At 56.0% G+C, this 17,535-nt stretch overlaps 1 protein-coding gene across 11 annotated transcripts in view; it reads left to right on the top strand.

The window, feature by feature from the left end:
* PTPRS (protein tyrosine phosphatase receptor type S) overlaps positions 1–17,535 on the top strand; it is a 128,765-nt gene that overhangs the window by 104,508 nt on the left and 6,722 nt on the right. For 4 of the 11 annotated variants that reach the window (XM_056512354.1, XM_056512348.1, XM_056512345.1 and 1 more), the window contains 11 exons: positions 342–499; positions 1,112–1,123; positions 2,871–2,983; positions 5,065–5,112; positions 8,308–8,405; positions 10,356–10,479; positions 13,007–13,182; positions 13,722–13,841; positions 14,668–14,822; positions 16,377–16,662; positions 16,998–17,176. In XM_056512354.1, coding sequence (XP_056368329.1) covers positions 342–499; positions 1,112–1,123; positions 2,871–2,983; positions 5,065–5,112; positions 8,308–8,405; positions 10,356–10,479; positions 13,007–13,182; positions 13,722–13,841; positions 14,668–14,822; positions 16,377–16,662; positions 16,998–17,176 — 1,469 coding nt within the window. The remainder of the gene's footprint in view (positions 1–341; positions 500–1,111; positions 1,124–2,870; positions 2,984–5,064; positions 5,113–8,307; positions 8,406–10,355; positions 10,480–13,006; positions 13,183–13,721; positions 13,842–14,667; positions 14,823–16,376; positions 16,663–16,997; positions 17,177–17,535) is intronic. The other 7 variants (XM_056512356.1, XM_056512351.1, XM_056512349.1 and 4 more) reach the window with 3 other exon arrangements.

The following is a 17,535-nucleotide window of genomic DNA, read 5'->3' as shown; positions in this document are numbered from 1 at the left end:
TGAGAAGGGCTGAGCCACAGGCACAGGGCAGCTGCAGCTCCACATGGGTCTGGCCTTTCTGTGTGCTGTCTCACTGCAGCTTTGGAAGTGGAAGACACCCCTCATGTGGAGGCACAGGAGCAGGGCATTTTCTGCAGGCTGAAGAGGGCGTTTTCTGCAGGCTGAAGGGGGCATTTTGTGCAGGCTGAAGAGGGCATTTTCCCTTCTCCCTGTTACCATTTGGGCTGTGCTGCAGAGAGCTCACATCCTCTCCAGCAGCTCCTCCTGTGAATTTCTGTGCTTGCCCTCTTCAGTGCCCATCCCACCTCTGAGCTGTGTTCTACCCTGTCCCTGTTTTCCAGACCTATGCTGCCAGTCCCTTCTCTGACCCCATCCAGCTGGACAACCCTGACCCCCAGCCCATCATTGATGGGGAGGAGGGGCTCATCTGGGTCATCGGGCCCGTGCTGGCCGTGGTCTTCATCATCTGCATCGTCATCGCCATCCTGCTCTACAAAAAGTAAGAGCTGCTCACTGCCCTCACCTGAGATGGTTCTGAGTGTCCCCAGGGCTGCCTGAAGGGAATTTCTGTCCTGGTCAGCTGAGGGAAACTCCTTCCTTGGGCACAGCAGAGAGGAGCCCTGAGGCACAGGTGCTGGCACAGCAGGGATCAGCAGGGGCTTGCAGGGATTTGCTGCTGCAGGTTCTGCCCCTTGGCACTGCCAGGAAAGCTGTGCCAGCCCCACAGACACTCCAGTGTGCAGTGGGTGTGCCAGGACTCCAACCTGGCTGCTCACAGCCTCAGGCACCCCTTTCCATGAGGGGAGGCAGGGAAGGCACCTGAGCCCCCACTGCTCTCAGAGTGGTTTTCTGCTGGGTGTGAGTCTTCAGGAGAGAGAAGGCAAAACCCCTGGGAGTGTCTCCCTTTCCCTTGGCTTCCTGAGCAGCTCCTGGTGTGTGGATGAGAGCTGGGGATCCCCTGAGCACACACAGGGCAAGGGAAGGGGACAGGAGGGGAAGCAGGGCTGAGCAAAGTGAATAAAGGTGGCAAATGCTTCCCCCTCTCTCTGCAAGTCCTTTCTAACCTGAACATTTGTCTTGTCTTTTCTCCACTTACTGCTTTCCTGGACAGCAAACCAGACAGGTAAGAGCACCAGACTTGCCTTTTATTCAGGTTCTTGCTTGCTGTGTGTTAAGCAGTGTTTGCTATGTGGTGTTGGGACTTTGTTGGTGCAGTTCCCACCTCTAGATCTGTCCTCACAGCCATGTCAGACTAGACCATGTTTGAACTGGGGCAGAAAAAGCAAAGCAAGCCCAGTTTTCTCCTGTTTGTCCATTCCTAAATAAAACTCTTTCTCAGGGTGAGCAGCAGTGACAGTAAATGGCTCATGAAGTGTTGGGTTAATGGAGCAGAGAAACCCTCATTTGTGTGGCAGGCAGAGGTGGCAGTGGTTTCTGCCTGGCTGCTCCTCAGGGGTGTCCCTGAGCCCCTGGCTCCCTGCAGCAGGATTGTCCAGCTGAGCTGCCCTTGTCCCGTGGCAGAAGCTGCTCTTGCCCCTCAGCCAAGGGCTTCTGACAGAGTCTGTTTATGGCTGCAGAAATGAGACTTTTCCCAACCATTTCCAAGACTGGAAGAGCTTTCACTGGAAGTACCTGATGGGTTCAGTCCATGAACTGTTAACAGCAGTTTCAGAACTGCAGCAAAAATAAACTGTTCCCAAACTGCAGAGTGGTGTCATTCCAAAATGCTGCCCCATGCAGAGCTGGCAGGGCTCAGACCACTTCTTCTGGCTATTAGTGACATCAGGAGACAGCTAAAAATGTCCTGAATAACCTCCTCTCTGCCTAAGTAATTGCCATTGCTGCTGCAGACAAATTACTGGAGGCTCCTGTGCACCCTGAGCAGGAGAGGTGAGGAGCTCCAGAGGCCCTGGCTGGAAGGGGAGGGCTGGAAGGGGAGGGCTGGAAGGGAAGGGCTGGACCCCCTTGCCAAGGCCAAGGATGGGGGCCACATTCTCAGCTCCCAGCAGCTCATTTGTTTCTTTCCAAGGAGTTATCACATCTTCATGTCAGCACTGGGCTTTGCTTCTAAATTCCTTTCAAGGAGAATGAGCCAGGTCAGCAAAGACTTTTTCAAGTGCCTGAGCTAACCTAAGCCATTTGGAGGAAATGTAGGAGGAAGCAGTTCCATGTGCAGCTCAGCTGGCAGCTTGGAGCAGGCTCTGGCTGCTGGCAAGGAGAGGTGGATCTCAGCAGGCACAGCTGTGCTGGGAGAGGATGTGTCTACTCTGTTTGTTGAACCCAGATTTTTAGGGTTCTGCAGTTCAGAAAAGATTGAAAACTGCTGCTCTGACTTCTCTGTCTGCAGCAGGGCAGGTCCTGAACAAGCCAACAGCAATATCAGAGCTTGACATCCAAGGTCACAGCCAGGAGATTCTGTACTTTTCCAAATGATTCTGCTGGCTCTGGTTCTCTCAGGCTGGAAATGGCTTGGCCAGAGTTGGAACATTTTTGCTCTGCAGAGTTCAGTGGAGGCTGCTCTGAGCAGGGAGGTGAGGTGTGAGTTCACAGCACCTCAGCTGCTCCTGGCTGCCAGTCTGTGCTGCTGGGAGAAGGGGGGAGCTTTGGGACTTACCTGAAATCTGCTGAGGGGCTCCCAGGCCATTGCCAGCCCCCAAAACACTGCACTGGCAATCTCTCCAAGCCTCACCCCTCTTCTGGTGTGTTTTATGTTCTCACACCTTTGGCTGCACCTTTGATTTTCAGTGGGAGCTTTGCTCGTGCCTGAACATGAGTAGCTGAGAAGTAGCTCAGACCACAAGGCCCAGAATTAATCTGCTTTTTCTTTCTTTGCTTTTTCTCTTTTGTTTCTTTTTGGGTTTGTTGTGAAGCAAAAGGAAAGATTCAGAGCCACGGACCAAGTGCCTGCTGAACAACGCTGAGATCGCCCCCCACCACCCCAAGGACCCCGTGGAAATGAGGAGAATCAACTTCCAGACTCCAGGTAAGGAGCTGCTGAGCAGCCTGTGTGCTGGGAGGGCAGGGGGGAGCAGCTGCCCCTTCCTGAGCCTGCCTGCAGCTGCTGGACACCCAGTGCACCCTTGGGCACAGCCCAGTCTGTGCTGAGTGCCAGTGCTGAGGAGCCTTTGCTGGGATCCTCCAACCTTGCACAGGCTGTGCCCAGTGCTGGCAAGGCAGAAGGAGGGTTTTCCTGGATTTCCAGGTAACTTGGTGCATTCTGGGCTGAGCTGCAAGAGCCAGACACGCCAGAGCACCAGTGCTGCCCCGTGCCCCAGCTGGGAGCTCCTGGGTGGGAGATGGAGCTGGGCAGGCTGCCCAGCCCCCAGTGCTCCAGCCACAGCTGGAACTCTGCTGTGTGGTGCCAGAGCTCTGCTGCTGGAGCCAGGCCTGGCCCTGGGCCGTGCAAGGAGACAGGAGCTGGTTGGTGCAGGGAGGCAGAGTCCCTGCAGGGTGCAGGTGCTGCTGTGGAACCCCAGACTGGTTCAGCCCCCCAGTTCCACCCCCTGCCGTGGGCAGGGCACCTTCCCCTGCCCCAGGCTGCTCCCAGCTGTGTCCAGCCTGTCCCTGCCCACAGTGTCCCCATGTGCCTGCACAGCAGCTCTGCAGCCACCAGGACACAGCCCCACAGGGCCATGGCCACGCTGCCCAGTGCCTGGTCTCACCTCTGCCTCCAGCTTCCTGGTGCTCCAGGATTGGAAGGGAATTTATTGTGCTTTTTGGGGGCTGGCTGTTGTTTTCTGTTTGTTTGTTTGGTTGGTTATTTTTTTGTTTTGCTGTTTGTGCTTGTTAGTAATGTTTCTGTAGCTGCTGTTTCCCCTCCCATCCCAGTCCTGTCCTTAGCTGTTCCCTTAGGGTGGGGCTGGCAGCAGGGACCCCAGGGCAGGGGTTTGCAGGGAAGCACAAAGGCTGGGCTGAGCTGAGGGACTCTTATCAAAATGAGTTGGGAAACACCCACTGGGATCAGCCCAGGCCTGGGAGATGCTCAGCTGAGGGATGGCAGCAGCTTCACTCCAGGGCCAGCAGTCCAGCACGGGTAGGTCCCTAAAGCAGCCCTGAGGGTCTGAGGGTGTTGCAGATTCTTTGAGGGCTCCAGCTGCAGTTCATCCTTGTCTGTGCTTCCTTCTGGAGTGTTCTGGGGGTGCTCCAGGTGGAGGGAGGTGGGAGACCCAAGAGAAGGAGCTGCACTGCCTCAGATGAAGAGACTGTGCTGAGATAAAAATAAAAAGTTGTGGCTTTCCAGCCTGGTCTTGGTGCCAAGGAGCAGCTGGAAGGGCTGGTCCCTGTTTCCCTGAGGGGAGGTTCTCACAGGACAGCAGAGTCAGCTGAGGGTGCCTCCATCAGGAGTGGGAGCCATGGAGGAGGGACTCAGGCTTCCTCTGCCCCTGCTCTGCTCATGCTGTGCCTCTGCATTCTGGCTTTCAGAGGATTCCAGGGGGTGACTGAGGCATCAGAACCTGCATTAGGGCTACAGATCCCAAAGGGCACTGCCTGTGTCTGGTCTGGCTGTAGGAGATGCTGCCCTTGCCTTCCCAAGTTGATCTGGCCAGAGTTCACCTGCCTGGTGTTACTCTTCTCTAGGATTTGTGAAGCGCTAAAAGGTTTTAAAGGGTTTGGGGGAGTTGATCACCTGCCTCCTATATTGGAAACATTGAGTGAAAATTGAAATGGATGGAGAAATGAGCTTGGAGTGTGTTGGCAGTGCTGGAGGGGTGTTGGTGCAGTTTGCAAGGGAAGAGTCCACAGCTGCTCTCTGAGTTAAAGGCATTTAAATTCAATTTATTGTGGTTCAGAAGGGGCCTGTGGGCTCTTCTCCACACAGGTGACTCTGTGCAGAATCTCCATCGTGTCCCCAGCAGTGAAACAGAGGAGGGACATGGGAATGGGGATGTGCAGCCCAGAGAGGGGAAAGCATAGCACATCTTAGATATCCTGTCCTAATCAGCACAAAAAATACCTTTCTTTTCCTCTTTAGATTTATGTTGGCTTTTGTTTTTTTTTTTTATTAGCATGATATTTTTACAAAAGTGTATCTTTTATTTATTTATTTTTTACTGTTTTCTGCAGATTCTGGTCTGAGCAGCCCTCTCAGTGACCCTGAGTTTGACTTGGAAAGTTAGTTCCTGTGTGTTTTTGTTCCTGTTGGTTTCATTTTTCCCCCCATTATTATTTTCCTCTTCTGCCACTTTTCCTTTCCAATTCTTGTTCCGTTCCTGTTACTATATTTTGATTTTCTGCCGAACTCTCCGTGTTCCTGCGGTGTTTGCCCATCTCATCCCTTTTCTGTGCCATCTGTTTGTCTGACTGCACTTCCAGTTTTACAGTTTCCTGTCGGAGGCTTTGGGGCTCCGAGCCCGGGAGCAGCTGGGCTGCCCTGCAGCTGCTGGCCCTGAGCACCCAGGGCTCTTCCCCGGGGAAATGTTCCGTGAGCTGTGCTCAGTGTGCTCAGTGTCCTGTGCTCGTGCCCTGCTGGCACTGGGGCTGTGCTTTGCTGTTTGCAGTGCAGGGAGAGAGAGAATGGAGCTGCAGCTGCTGCTGCCCCTCTGGAGGAGCCCCGGGGGCACCTCTCCATCCCCAGCAGCACAGAGCAGAGTTCAGGGCTCCAGCCCAGGGCTCCTCAGCCACGGGGGTTTGCAGGATAAACGGGCTCTGGCTCCGAGCAGATGTTGGGGTGACGTTTCTGGCTGCTGCACACAGAATCAAGTCTTTTGTGATGAGATTAGAGAGATTCAAGTGATTGAAATGTTAGATGAGACTGGCTCGAAAAGATTTCATCCCATTAGGAGCCAAGATCCCAGCCTTGCTGGGTGGTTTGGGCTTGGATTTTTTTCTAATGCTGGCCAGGGAAGGATGTAAGGTTTCAGCTGACAAATGTGAAGAGTCACAGATGCTGATTGTGCTCAGAGATGTGAGGGCTGGGATATTTCCCTGAGTAGTTTAATCCAAATACTGGTCTCTTTGGTATGGAATATGTCACAATTGTCCCCTCAGCCCCCTCATTGTAACAGAGGGGTTGTGGGTATTTTCCTGGCTGATCTCAGCCCTTCATGCCCCCAAATGAGTTTCTGAATTAAAGGAGAGAAGAGCAGCGGAGTCGAGGCAGAGCCACTCCTGGATCCCACTGGAAGCCCCATGCACTTGGCATTCTGACCAGGGGAGTGTTTATGGCTGCAGAGGTTCTTTTACACCAAAGAGCCCTGGAAATCCATCCCACAAGGAGTTTCTGTCCTTGGCAGCAGCAGAGCAGGGCGAGTTCCCAAGGGCTCCCAGGCAGGGTCTGTGCAGGCAGGGCTGGGGGAAGGTGAGCCCAGCCAAGGGCAGAGCTGCTGTCACACTCTGGCTTTTCCTGCAGCTTTCATGAAGGAAACTTGAAATTCCTTCAAGGGGAATGTGGCTCCTCAGATTGCACAGTGGGTGCTTCCCACACAGCCCACGGGCTCAGAGGTTGTCACACGTGTGCTCCATGACCTCTGAGCCAAGGACACTCTGGGGTTTTCTCTTTGTTATTACTGAGGTTTCAGATTGTTTGTTTTCTCCTTTTAACCTGCGTGTCCATCGAGTGCTGGTGCTGTTAAACTGCTTTGGTGTGATCTCAGCCAGGGTGACCTCTCCATCCCACCCTGAGAGAGGAACAGCTCTCCCAACAGCCCAGGCTGCAGCTGCTGCTGGGCTGGAGGCAGCCCCTCCATCCAGGTGGAGAAATAATCCCCCAGGTGTGATGGGACAGGACAACAAGACACTAAATGGGAGTTGTTAATCCATGAGCTGAGAGAGGTTTCATGCCCTGGTCCCAGCAGACTGGAATGGAGCCAGCACAGGATAGTTCAGGGTTATTTTTGTGAGCTTTTTGGGTATATTTCCCCTCTTCTATTTTCAGCCAGATTTCCTTGTGCTTAAAATAGCTGTGTTTGAGCTTAGGAGAAACCTGTGCAGGTGTGGCAGGCTCACCCCTGCCCAGGCCTGGGGGAAGCAGCACCTCTCCCAAAGCACTGTAAAACTGAGGATGTCATGCTTGCTTTGCCATCTCTGTGCTGAGTTTTCAGAGTATCTGACACGCTGCTGCCACGCCGCTGCTTTGTCACCCACAACACCCACGGGGCTCGAAATTCTCCCTGGCTTCCATCTCCTCTCCACTCCTGTCCTTCCCATGGGGCACTGCCCAGGCTCCTCAGCTGCTCTGCAGCCTGTGCAGGGCTGGCAGGCAGCACGGGGAGCCTTTGGAAACGCGATCCCATGCAGATGAGCAGAGCACGGAGCGCTTTTCTCTGGGTCTGCAGCCCAGCACGGAGGGACTTTGCCGGGGAAGGGTCCCTGCTCTTCCCAGAGCTCCAGCTGCCCCATCCAGAGCAGGATGTGCCAGTCCCAGGCTGGGAACTGAGCCAGCCTGGCTGCTCAGCCCGGTGGGGGCTGAGATGTGCCCCAGTTGGGCCAGTCTGACCAGTGGGACCCCCAGTGTGGCTGCAGTGAGCTCCCAGGCAGCTCTGGCTGCCTCAACACCAGAGTGCTGGGGGGTTGCAGGGGCAGCAGCTGAACCAGCTCAGGGGCACCAGGTCCTGCAGCAGATTGTTCCCACCTGAGGACGATCTGCCTGTCCATCCCAAAAGGTGACACCGGAGCCTGGACAGCCTGAGCCACCCCGGGGCAGGGAGGGCTGTGCTGGGGGAGGAGCAGCCCCCACCAGCCGTGGGTGTCCCCAGGCCTGGCTGCACTCTGGGGATGCTGGAGGTCAGAGCTCGGTGTCCACGAGCACACCAAGAACCTCCAGAGCTGATGTTGTGCGAAAGAGAGCCCAGAGAATCCCTAAAAGACCTTAAAGATCATCCAGCCCAGTTCCTGAAAAGCCTCCCCTGCTTCCCCCCATCTGCACATCCCCATGCTGCCCCATCCCATGGCTGCTGGATCCTGCCCTTCTCTGGGAGCTGCTCTGATCCTGGGGCTGTGCCATTTGCTGCGTGGGTTCCCTGGCAGCGTTTGCTCATTCCAAGTCCACTTTGGAATCGCTAACACGCATCTGCTCTTCGGATTTTCCTTTTTGTTTTGCTCTGATTCCCGCATTGAAAATGGGGCCATCACGGGAACACTCTCATCTTACTGTTATTTTTTTTTTTATTTCCTTGATTTTTATTTTTTACTTCCAAGGACACAATTTCGAGCCCTGAATTCTTCTCTTCTAACCTCCCTACTTTCATTGCAGATCTTACATTGTAATTTATTTTCTTTTCTTGTTCCTTCTTTCTTATAAAATGCACAACGGTTGTGAATTTTAGTTATTATTAAATGAGATTCTTCTCCTGCTATCTTGTCTTTTAGGTATGCTCAGCCACCCACCCATCCCCGTTTCCGAGCTGGCTGAACACACAGAGCATCTCAAAGCTAATGATAACCTGAAATTATCCCAAGAGTATGAGGTATGAGCAAGAGTGAGTGCTGTGCATGGGTTTGCAGAGCCAGGAATTAGGGAATTCAGACAGGCCTTCATCCAGAGGAACAGCTTTGTTTTAAAGATCTGGTTAGCTGAAATTTAAAAGCTATTTATATATTGAAAATTAAGTACTTGCTGAAGGCTTTGCTGGGTTCGGTTCTTGCTCACAAAAAGGAGGAGGTTGGTCCATGAGCTGCTCCTGTCAGGCCAGCAGAGGCTGAGCTCCCTCAGAAGGGGATGCAGCCCTGGGAGGTGACTGGGGTGGGGTGGGGCTGTCCTGGGGGTGCTGCTGGACACAGGGGACCAAGCAAAGGACTGTGACACCCAGTTTATACAGCTGAGCTTGAGTGAGGTGAGCAGGGAATCCTCCACAGCTGATGCCACCAGCAGCCAGGGAGCTGAAGAAGGGAAAACAGAGTGATTTGTGCTTCCTTGTCATGTCTGAGGGGTTTGAGCACATTTTCCCCATCCTGGTGGTGTTTCGTTACCCGATCCCAGACTGGTCTGGGTTGGAAGGGACCTTAAATCCCACCCAGTGCCACCCCTGCCATGGGGACACCTCCCACTGTCCCAAACCCCAGTGTCCAGCCTGGCCTTGGGCACTGCCAGGGGTGCAGGGCAGCCACAGCTGCTCTGGGCACCTGTGCCAGGGCTGCCCACCCTGCCAGGCAGGAATTCCTTCCTCATATCCAGTCTAAAACCTCTTTCAGCTGAGAGCCCCTTGTCCCATCGTTCTGTGCCCTTGTAAAAGCCTCTCCCCACTCTCGGTGGTGCTGTTGAGAGCCATCAAACGCTCTGATATTTTTAGCCTGATGACGAGTCTGGCCTGGCCAGGTCTGTTGGCAGGCAGGGAGCAGGGGATGTTTTCCGGAGGGATCTCTCCTCTCCCCCTGGCCGGCTCCCGCTGTCTCCAGCGCCCTGCAGGAGCTCCTTCTGCTCTGCCGGGGCCTCTCCCCCCGCAGCAGCAGCTCCATCCACATTCCAGGGGCTGATCTGCATGTGCCACATCCCTGAGCCCTGGCTGCCAGCCAGAGCATCCTCCTCGGAGGGGGAGCCAGAGCTGAACAAACATCGCTAATGAAGTGAAGGCGAGGCGTGATTAGAGGGATGGAGAGCAAACAGACACATTACAATCGTATAAATACCCATTAGTTAGGAATTCTGCGCAGCCCGAGTGCCGGGCCGTTCTCTGGGAGGTTTTGTTCCAGCTGTGCCCGGGGAGCTCGGCTGGGCACGGGCAGGGAGGGCAGGGCCAGCCCAGAGGGGCAGATTTGGGGTCTGGGACCCCGTCCCCAAAGGGTGGCAGTCAGAGGGAGAGCAAGCAGCAGCAAACACAGCTTGGCACGTTCCTGCCAAGCCTTCAATTGAGGCAAACCCCAAGGGCTCTGCAAAATGATGAAGGAATTAAGCCCTTGTTTTATTTAATTCTCTGGCTGAGGATTTAGAGGTAAACGTAATTAACCTAATTTCCATATCTGGGACAGCTGGACTTTAGAGAGAAAAAAACCCAACCACCAAACCTGGCATAAATCACTAGGACAGGCAGAGGGGATTTTTTCCCTCTAGTGCATTTCATTGTTTATTCCTTCATCCGTTCTAGGAAAAGTCCACATTGATTGAGTGTCCTAGGGCTGGGTCCTTGGCCCTGGTTTGTGCTGGGGGCTGCACTCCTGTCCCTGCCAGGCTCCCCTGGGGCTCCCTCCCTGTTTGCACTGGGAAACCTTCAGAGAATGAAGAATGACCCCAGCTATTCCCCCTGGGGGAGGGAGATGGGGCAGGAGCTGCCCCAGGGGCCGGGGCTGTCCCCAGCAGAGCTGGGCTCCTCTGGGGTGTCAGTGCCAGCTGAGCTCCTGCTCCAGGGCTGGGGGAACGAGCCCAGAGCTGCTGCTGCTGCTCCTCTCCTCACTGCCCCCCGTTCCTTTCCCCATCCCTGCAGTCCATCGACCCTGGCCAGCAGTTCACCTGGGAGCACTCCAACCTGGAGGTGAACAAGCCCAAGAACCGCTACGCCAACGTCATCGCCTACGACCACTCGCGGGTGATCCTGCTGCCCATCGAAGGTAGGAGCAGCCCCAGCTCCTGCAGGGAGCACGTCCAGACTCTCTTCTCGTCTCTGTTTGTACCCTTCTCTCCCTGGGACTTTGGCAAGCAGGACATACCTCTGCAAACTTGGCATTTGTTACCTTCTGGTGACTGACATGTTCCCCTGGAGCTGCAATCCCTCATATCAAGGGCTGGTTTATCAAGAAACTGCCTTCCCTGTGCTTGGAGAAGCCTGTTTGCTCCTTCTCTGACTAGGAGGAAGAATTCAGACCACACAGTGCTCTAGAGGGAGCAGGAGCAGGAGAGTGCAGAGTGGGGCTGCACAGGGAGCAGTGCGAGGCAAGCCCAGGGCTGACTGTACAAATGTGAGAGGCAGCAGAGATGTGGCTGCTGAGCTGTGCAGGCACAAAGATCACTTGATTCACAGCCCCTGCTGCAGCCCTGGCCCCTCAAAGGCTCAGGGCAAGAAGGGGTTAGTGAGATCCTGGCAGGTCATAAATTGTTTCCTGAGCTGCTTATGTGAGCGATGGTGCAGTCAGAAAATTTACATTAAATTTCACAACTCGTGGCTCTTGACAGAGCTGCTCCAGTGCACGCCAGGATAAGAGGGCTTGGATGGAGTTGAGCAGGGCACCTGCTCGGGCTGCTGCTGCTGAGATAATGTTGGAGTTCCATGGGCTCAGGATGTGGCTGTGCCGGCTGCATAAAGCGTTCGGTGCCAAGAGCTGATCATCAGAGCAGAGAGGATCTGGGATGTCCTGGTAACTGCCTGGTGAATGCAGAGGTTAATTCCAAAGCCTTTGAGACCAGGGAATTGCTAAAATAATCTCCCTGTGCCACGGTAGCTGCGAGGGGAAGGGGAAGGGGGAGAGCTGAGGCAGCAGCAGAGCATGGTGATTTGCCAAAAAACTGCACAAATCTGGATTGCTCTGGTCTGCTATTAGAGAGCTTTAAATGTTTCTCCCTGTGAAGCTGACTGTGTTCTGCCTTGGTTTAATTCCGAGATTAATATTGTATGAGCCAAGGAAAGCAGAGGCTTTACAAAGTTGCTTTGTCATTCAAGGGAAGGGAGAAGAGCTCAAGTGTGGGAGTGAAGGACACTTGGGCTGGTCTTGGACCTGGGGCTGGATGCAGGCAGCAGTCCCAGCTCTGCCAGGGCTCTGTGAGGGACCAGCAGTGTGAGGATGAGGGGCCAAGGTTGAATTTTCAAGCATCTGAGAGGTTCTGACATGTCTTGGCCGCTGGTGTGCTCCTTCCTACCGGGCTCTATTTTATGCTCAAGGCTGGAAGATGAAAGGAGCTGGAGGAATTAATTTTCTCTTTGTTTTAAATCTGGATTTGTCAAGGCTGCAGATTGTCACTTGCTGCTTGGTCAGGCTTTAGCTCTGTGATTTCTCTGAAGCTGGGCCTGTCACAGCAGAACCTTGCAGGAGCTCCTGGCCACCATTCCAAACAGCAGAGTGGACCCCAGGGGCTGGAGAGGAGATTAATTCCAGAATCTCAGCCTTGAACACACTGCTGCCATTGAGCCACCTTCTCTCCCTCCTGAAATTTCAGACTGGGAGGGAGCAAGGATAGGGAACCCTCCAGAAATGTAACCAAACCCATTTCCCCAGCAGCAGAAGTTGCTGAGTGCCCTTGAGGAGGGGCAGCAGCAGCACCAGCAGTCCTGGTTGCTGCAGCCCAGTTCCCTCCTGGTGCTGCCCCCAGCCTTGGCTGCCCTGCAGGAGGAGTGAAGGGCTCTGCACTGAGTCAGTTGAGGCTCTGCAGCCCTGCCAGGCGCTCGCTGTGCTTGGAGCAGCAGCACCAGCCCGTGCCAGGCGCCGGCTCTGAGCTCAACCTGGGCAGCGCTGTGTGCCAGGGCTGTTCAAACTTCAGAGCAGCTTTCTCCTGCCATGTCCCAATCAACCTCTTCACTCTGGCAGTGCCTCCTGCTCATCCCAAGCCCTCAAGCAGGGAACCAGGCGAGCAGCTGCAACTCAATAGCCTGTAACTCATAAGTAGGGGGAAAATAAAACACTCTTAAAAATGACAGCGGGCAATTTACAGCCAGTCAAAACCTGTAATTTCAAAGCCTTCATTGGCTAAATCAAGCCTGGCTTTATTCTTTCCTCTGTCCAGCTGTAGCTCAATGCCTGGGATCAGACTATGGACCACACAGTCATTGACCAGGTGCATTTGCTGCCTGGGCTTGGGGCAGCCGGGGACAAGGACTCGTGTTTGTCCTGCTGGACACTGATGCAGCAGGAGCCCTGGGCCAGGACTTTGCTCCTGTTTAGCACATGAGTAAAAACACCACGGTTTCAAGGCCTGATATTTGATCTGTTTAATACCTTTTGCAAGGAGTTTCTGCCTCTCTGCAGTGCAGGAGCTCGAGCTGGGAATGCCTTGCCCAGAGCCCGTGTGATTCTGACCCGCCCAGCCACGAAGGCTTTGGTGTTTCTGCAGGGGCTCCTCTCTAACAGCATCCCTGCTAAAATCTCCTCGAGCCCCCAGCTGTGTGAAGCCCTGTGCAGTGCCCTGATTTTTGCTGATTTGCCACAGGAATTGTGGGCAGTGATTACATCAACGCCAACTACATCGACGGGTACCGGAAGCAGAACGCCTACATCGCCACGCAGGGGCCCCTGCCCGAGACCTTCGGAGACTTCTGGAGGATGGTGTGGGAGCAGCGCTCGGCCACCATTGTCATGATGACTAAACTGGAGGAGAAATCACGGGTGAGATGCATGAGAGGGATGACTGGTTAGTCATAATCCAGGGGGATTGGAGGGGAGAGCTGGGGGAACAGCAAATCCCTTTGATGTGCAGCCAGGGGGGGATTTCTGCCTGCTCTGCCAGCACACCCTAAAAGTTCAGTGATTCATTGCTTTTAAAAATACAAACCATTCACCCTGGAAAGCTGCAGCCTCCTTGGCAACTCCAGGAGAAGAGGCTGCTGGATCCCACTGGATGTCTGTCTTGGAGTTAATCATGTGGCAAGTTTCACATTCAGTTCTCTTGTTTAACAAGCCCCAGTACAGTCCCTCTAATCTTCAGGATCATTCCAGTCTGTTGTCTATGGGATTGATGTAGCATCAGAGCCTGTGCTTAGTCAGTGGGAGCTTTTTCCAATGGCTCTGTCCCTGTCCTGGTGCTCTGCAAAGACTCTTCTTGCACCTCCCCTTGCCCCCAGCCCAGCTTCCCCTGTAACAGGGCAGTTTGGGAATGAGCAGTGAAGGGTTTGTCCCAGCCCTGAGCCATCCCTGGTGCCTTGCAGATCAAGTGTGACCAGTACTGGCCAGGCCGAGGTGCCGACACCTACGGGATGATCCAGGTGACGCTGCTGGACACCATCGAGCTGGCCACGTTCTGTGTCAGAACCTTCTCCCTGCACAAGGTGAGCTGCTGCTGCTGCTGCTGCTGCTGCTGCTGTGCCCCTGGGGCTGGGCTGTGCCCCCTGGCCCTGCTGTACCCCTGGGGCTGGGCTGTGCCCCCTGTGCTCCTGACCCTGCTGTGCCCCTGACCCTGCTGTACCCCCTGACCCTGCTGTACCCCCTGACCCTGTGCTGTGCCCCCTGACCCTGCTGTACCCCCTGACCGTGCTGTACCCCCTGACCCTGCTGTGCCCCTGACCCTGCTGTACCCCCTGACCCTGCTGTGCCCCCTGACCCTGTGCTGTACCCCCTGACCCTGCTGTACCCCCTGACCCTGCTGTGCCCCCTGACCCTGTGCTGTACCCCCTGACCCTGCTGTACCTCCTGACCCTGCTGTGCCCCCTGACCCTGCTGTACCCCCTGACCCTGCTGTACCCCCTGGCCCTGTGCTGTACCCCCTGACCCTGTGCTGTACCCCCTGGCCCCGTGCTGTACCCCCTGGCCCTGCTGTGCCCCCTGACCCTGCTGTGCCCCCTGACCCTGCTGTACCCCCTGACCCTGTGCTGTACCCCCTGACCGTGCTGTACCCCCTGACCCTGTGCTGTACCCCCTGGCCCTGCTGTGCCCCCTGACCCTGCTCTGCCCCTGACCCTGCTGTACCCCCTGACCCTGTGCTGTACCCCCTGGCCCTGCTGTACCCCCTGGCCCTGCTGTACCCCCTGGCCCTGCTGTACCCCCTGACCCTGCTGTACCCCCTGACCCTGTGCTGTACCCCCTGACCCTGCTCTGCCCCTGACCTTGCTGTACCCCCTGACCCTGCTGTACCCCCGGCCCTGCTGTGCCCTGCAGAACGGCTCCAGCGAGAAGCGCGAGGTGCGGCAGTTCCAGTTCACAGCCTGGCCCGACCACGGCGTGCCCGAGTACCCCACCCCCTTCCTGGCCTTCCTCAGGAGGGTGAAAACCTGCAACCCCCCAGATGCTGGGCCCATCGTGGTGCACTGCAGGTACAGCTCCTCTCCCCTGGCACCCACCTGGGAGGGTGTGGCTTTACCTGGGGACAGGGACGGCTCTGCCTGGTGGAGCCAGGCAGCATCTGAGAGGGAAACCTGGGGATTCCACTGGCCACAGCATTTCCTGGGATGATGAGGGTGAAACTTGTGCCAGATCTCTTGGATTGAGTGTTCCAGGCCAGGCTGGACAGGGCTTGGAGCCACCTGCTCCAGAGGAAGTGTCCCTGCCCATGGCAGGGGGTGGGACTGGATGGGCTTAGGGTCCCTTTAAAACCAAACCACTCTGGGATTTGGTGATCTGGTTAAGCAATGGGAGGTGCCTGGTGCTGCCCCAGTGTCTGGTTCTGTGTGGTGGGGTTGTCTCTGGTCACAGTGAGAAAGGAGGAGGATCAGGTGTGGCCTCAGAGGGTGCTGGAGGTGTTGGGGAGGCAGAGCTGACAGTGACTGACAGAGGGTTTCTGAGTGCTGCAGCCTCTCTGATAATGCCAGGCTGAAGGCAGGTAACATTGCCTAATTCAATTTACAACCCAGTGAGGAATCCTTGAAGCCTCAGTGCAGATAAATCCCTGTGTTCCTCAGGAGGGTGTGGAGGAGCCTGCGGGTTCCTGGGCACTGGGGGAAGATCTGAATTGTGCAGGCTGCTGGGGAAGCTAATCCTGCCTCTGCTGGAGGATGCCATTTAAACAGCCTTTGTGAGTGGGCAACTTATCACTACCCTTGCAGATGGCAATTATTGTGCACCTCAGAAAATGAATAAGGAGCTGTCAGCTCACAACCAGCTCCCAGATCAGCTGTGAAATTCTTGCCAAAGCTCCAGTCACCTGCTTGGTTCAGGTGTTAGGCAGTCTAATTAACAGAGATCAAGGGGGCTCGATGAAGAAAGGGACAGCCCTGGAATGGTAAAAGGAAGCCCTTTATTAGCATGGCACCAGAGAGCACAGAGCCCTGCTGAGGCACAAATGCCATTACACACAGGTCTGCTGTTACCTGATGCACAAAACCACTGAGGGAGAGAGGTGAGGCTTGTTACTCATTACAGCACCAGTGCTTTTTCAGCTGCTGAGATCTGAGAGATTAAAGAGGCTTTTCAGCCTTCAGATCCTCCCAGCCCCTCACTAGAGTCTCAGGCTGCCACAGGCCTGGGTGTCACTGGGGAGGGGACACAGGACAGAGCATTTGGGGGGACACAGGACAGAGCATTTGGGGAGACAGAGCAGAGTGGAGGGAGCACAGAGCAGTGTGGAGAGGGGACAGAGCAGAGTGGAGGGGGCACAGAGCAGAGTGGAGAGGGCACAGAGCAGTGTGGAGAAGGGACAGAGCAGAGTGGAGAGGGGACAGAGCATTTGGGGGCACAGAGCAGTGTGGAGAAGGGACAGAGCAGAGTGGAGAGGGGACAGAGCATTTGGGGGCACAGAGCAGTGTGGAGAAGGGACAGAGCAGAGTGGAGAGGGGACAGAGCATTTGGGGGCACAGAGCAGTGTGCAGGGGCCATGGCACCTGCCCAGGGAAGGACAGTCCATCACCCCTGTGCCCTGTGCCCTGTGGCAGCGCGGGCGTGGGACGCACCGGCTGCTTCATCGTGATCGACGCCATGCTGGAGCGGATCAAGCACGAGAAGACCGTGGACATCTACGGGCACGTCACCCTCATGAGGTCCCAGCGCAACTACATGGTGCAGACTGAGGACCAGTACAGCTTCATCCACGATGCCTTGCTGGAGGCCGTGGCCTGCGGCAACACCGAGGTGCCGGCTCGGAACCTCTACAGCTACATCCAGAAACTGGCGCAGATCGAGGCCCGGGAGCACGTCACGGGCATGGAGCTGGAGTTCAAGGTGAGCCTGGGGCTGGGGGGCAGCAGGGCTGGCCAGGCTCGGTGGCACCTTGCTGCTTCCATATGGAGCTGATCCCCTTGCTGGGTTATGCAGCTCCCAGGGGACACCTGCCTGGCACCACGGGCAGCATCCCTGCTCATCCCAGATCCAGACTGAATTCACCCCCTCCCAGATTTAACTTTTTGGTGCTAGTACTATTTCCTGCATGCTTTGCTTAGGGAAAGGCCTCAGCCCCCAAACAAAGCCCAGGAGGCACAAGAGGGTGGGATGGGGTGTGTGGAGGGGCTGGCCCAGGCCAGGAGAGCCCAGCTGAGGGGGCCTGTCCCTGCCCGCAGCGCCTCGCCAACTCCAAGGCGCACACCTCGCGCTTCATCAGCGCCAACCTGCCCTGCAACAAGTTCAAGAACCGCCTGGTGAACATCATGCCCTACGAGAGCACCCGCGTGTGCCTGCAGCCCATCCGCGGCGTGGAGGGCTCCGACTACATCAACGCCAGCTTCATCGACGGCTACAGGTACGGCCGTGGCTCGGGCTGGGCCTGGGGCCTGAGCTCCCTGTGAGCCTGAGCCCTGGGCCCCTGAGCCCTGGGCCCCTGGGCTCCCTGTGAGCCTGAGCCCTGTGTGCCCCTGAGCTCCCTGTGCCCCTGAGCCCTGTGTGCCCCTGAGCTCCCTGTGCCCCTGAGCCCTGTGTGCCCCTGAGCTCCCTGTGCCCCTGAGCCCTGTGTGCCCCTGGGCTCCCTGTGAGCCTGAGCTCCCTGTGCCCCTGAGCCCTGTGCCCCTGAGCCCTGTGCCCCTGGGCTCCCTGTGCCCCTGAGCTCCTGGGCCCTGTGTGCCCCTGAGCTCCCTGTGAGCCTGAGCTCCCTGTGCCCCTGAG

The sequence above is a fragment of the Oenanthe melanoleuca genome, chromosome 28 (genome assembly GCF_029582105.1).
Source record: "Oenanthe melanoleuca isolate GR-GAL-2019-014 chromosome 28, OMel1.0, whole genome shotgun sequence".
Lineage (NCBI taxonomy): Eukaryota > Metazoa > Chordata > Aves > Passeriformes > Muscicapidae > Oenanthe > Oenanthe melanoleuca.
The sequence above is the reverse complement of the archived record's forward strand: the minus strand, read 5'-3'. Positions and strand labels throughout refer to the sequence as shown.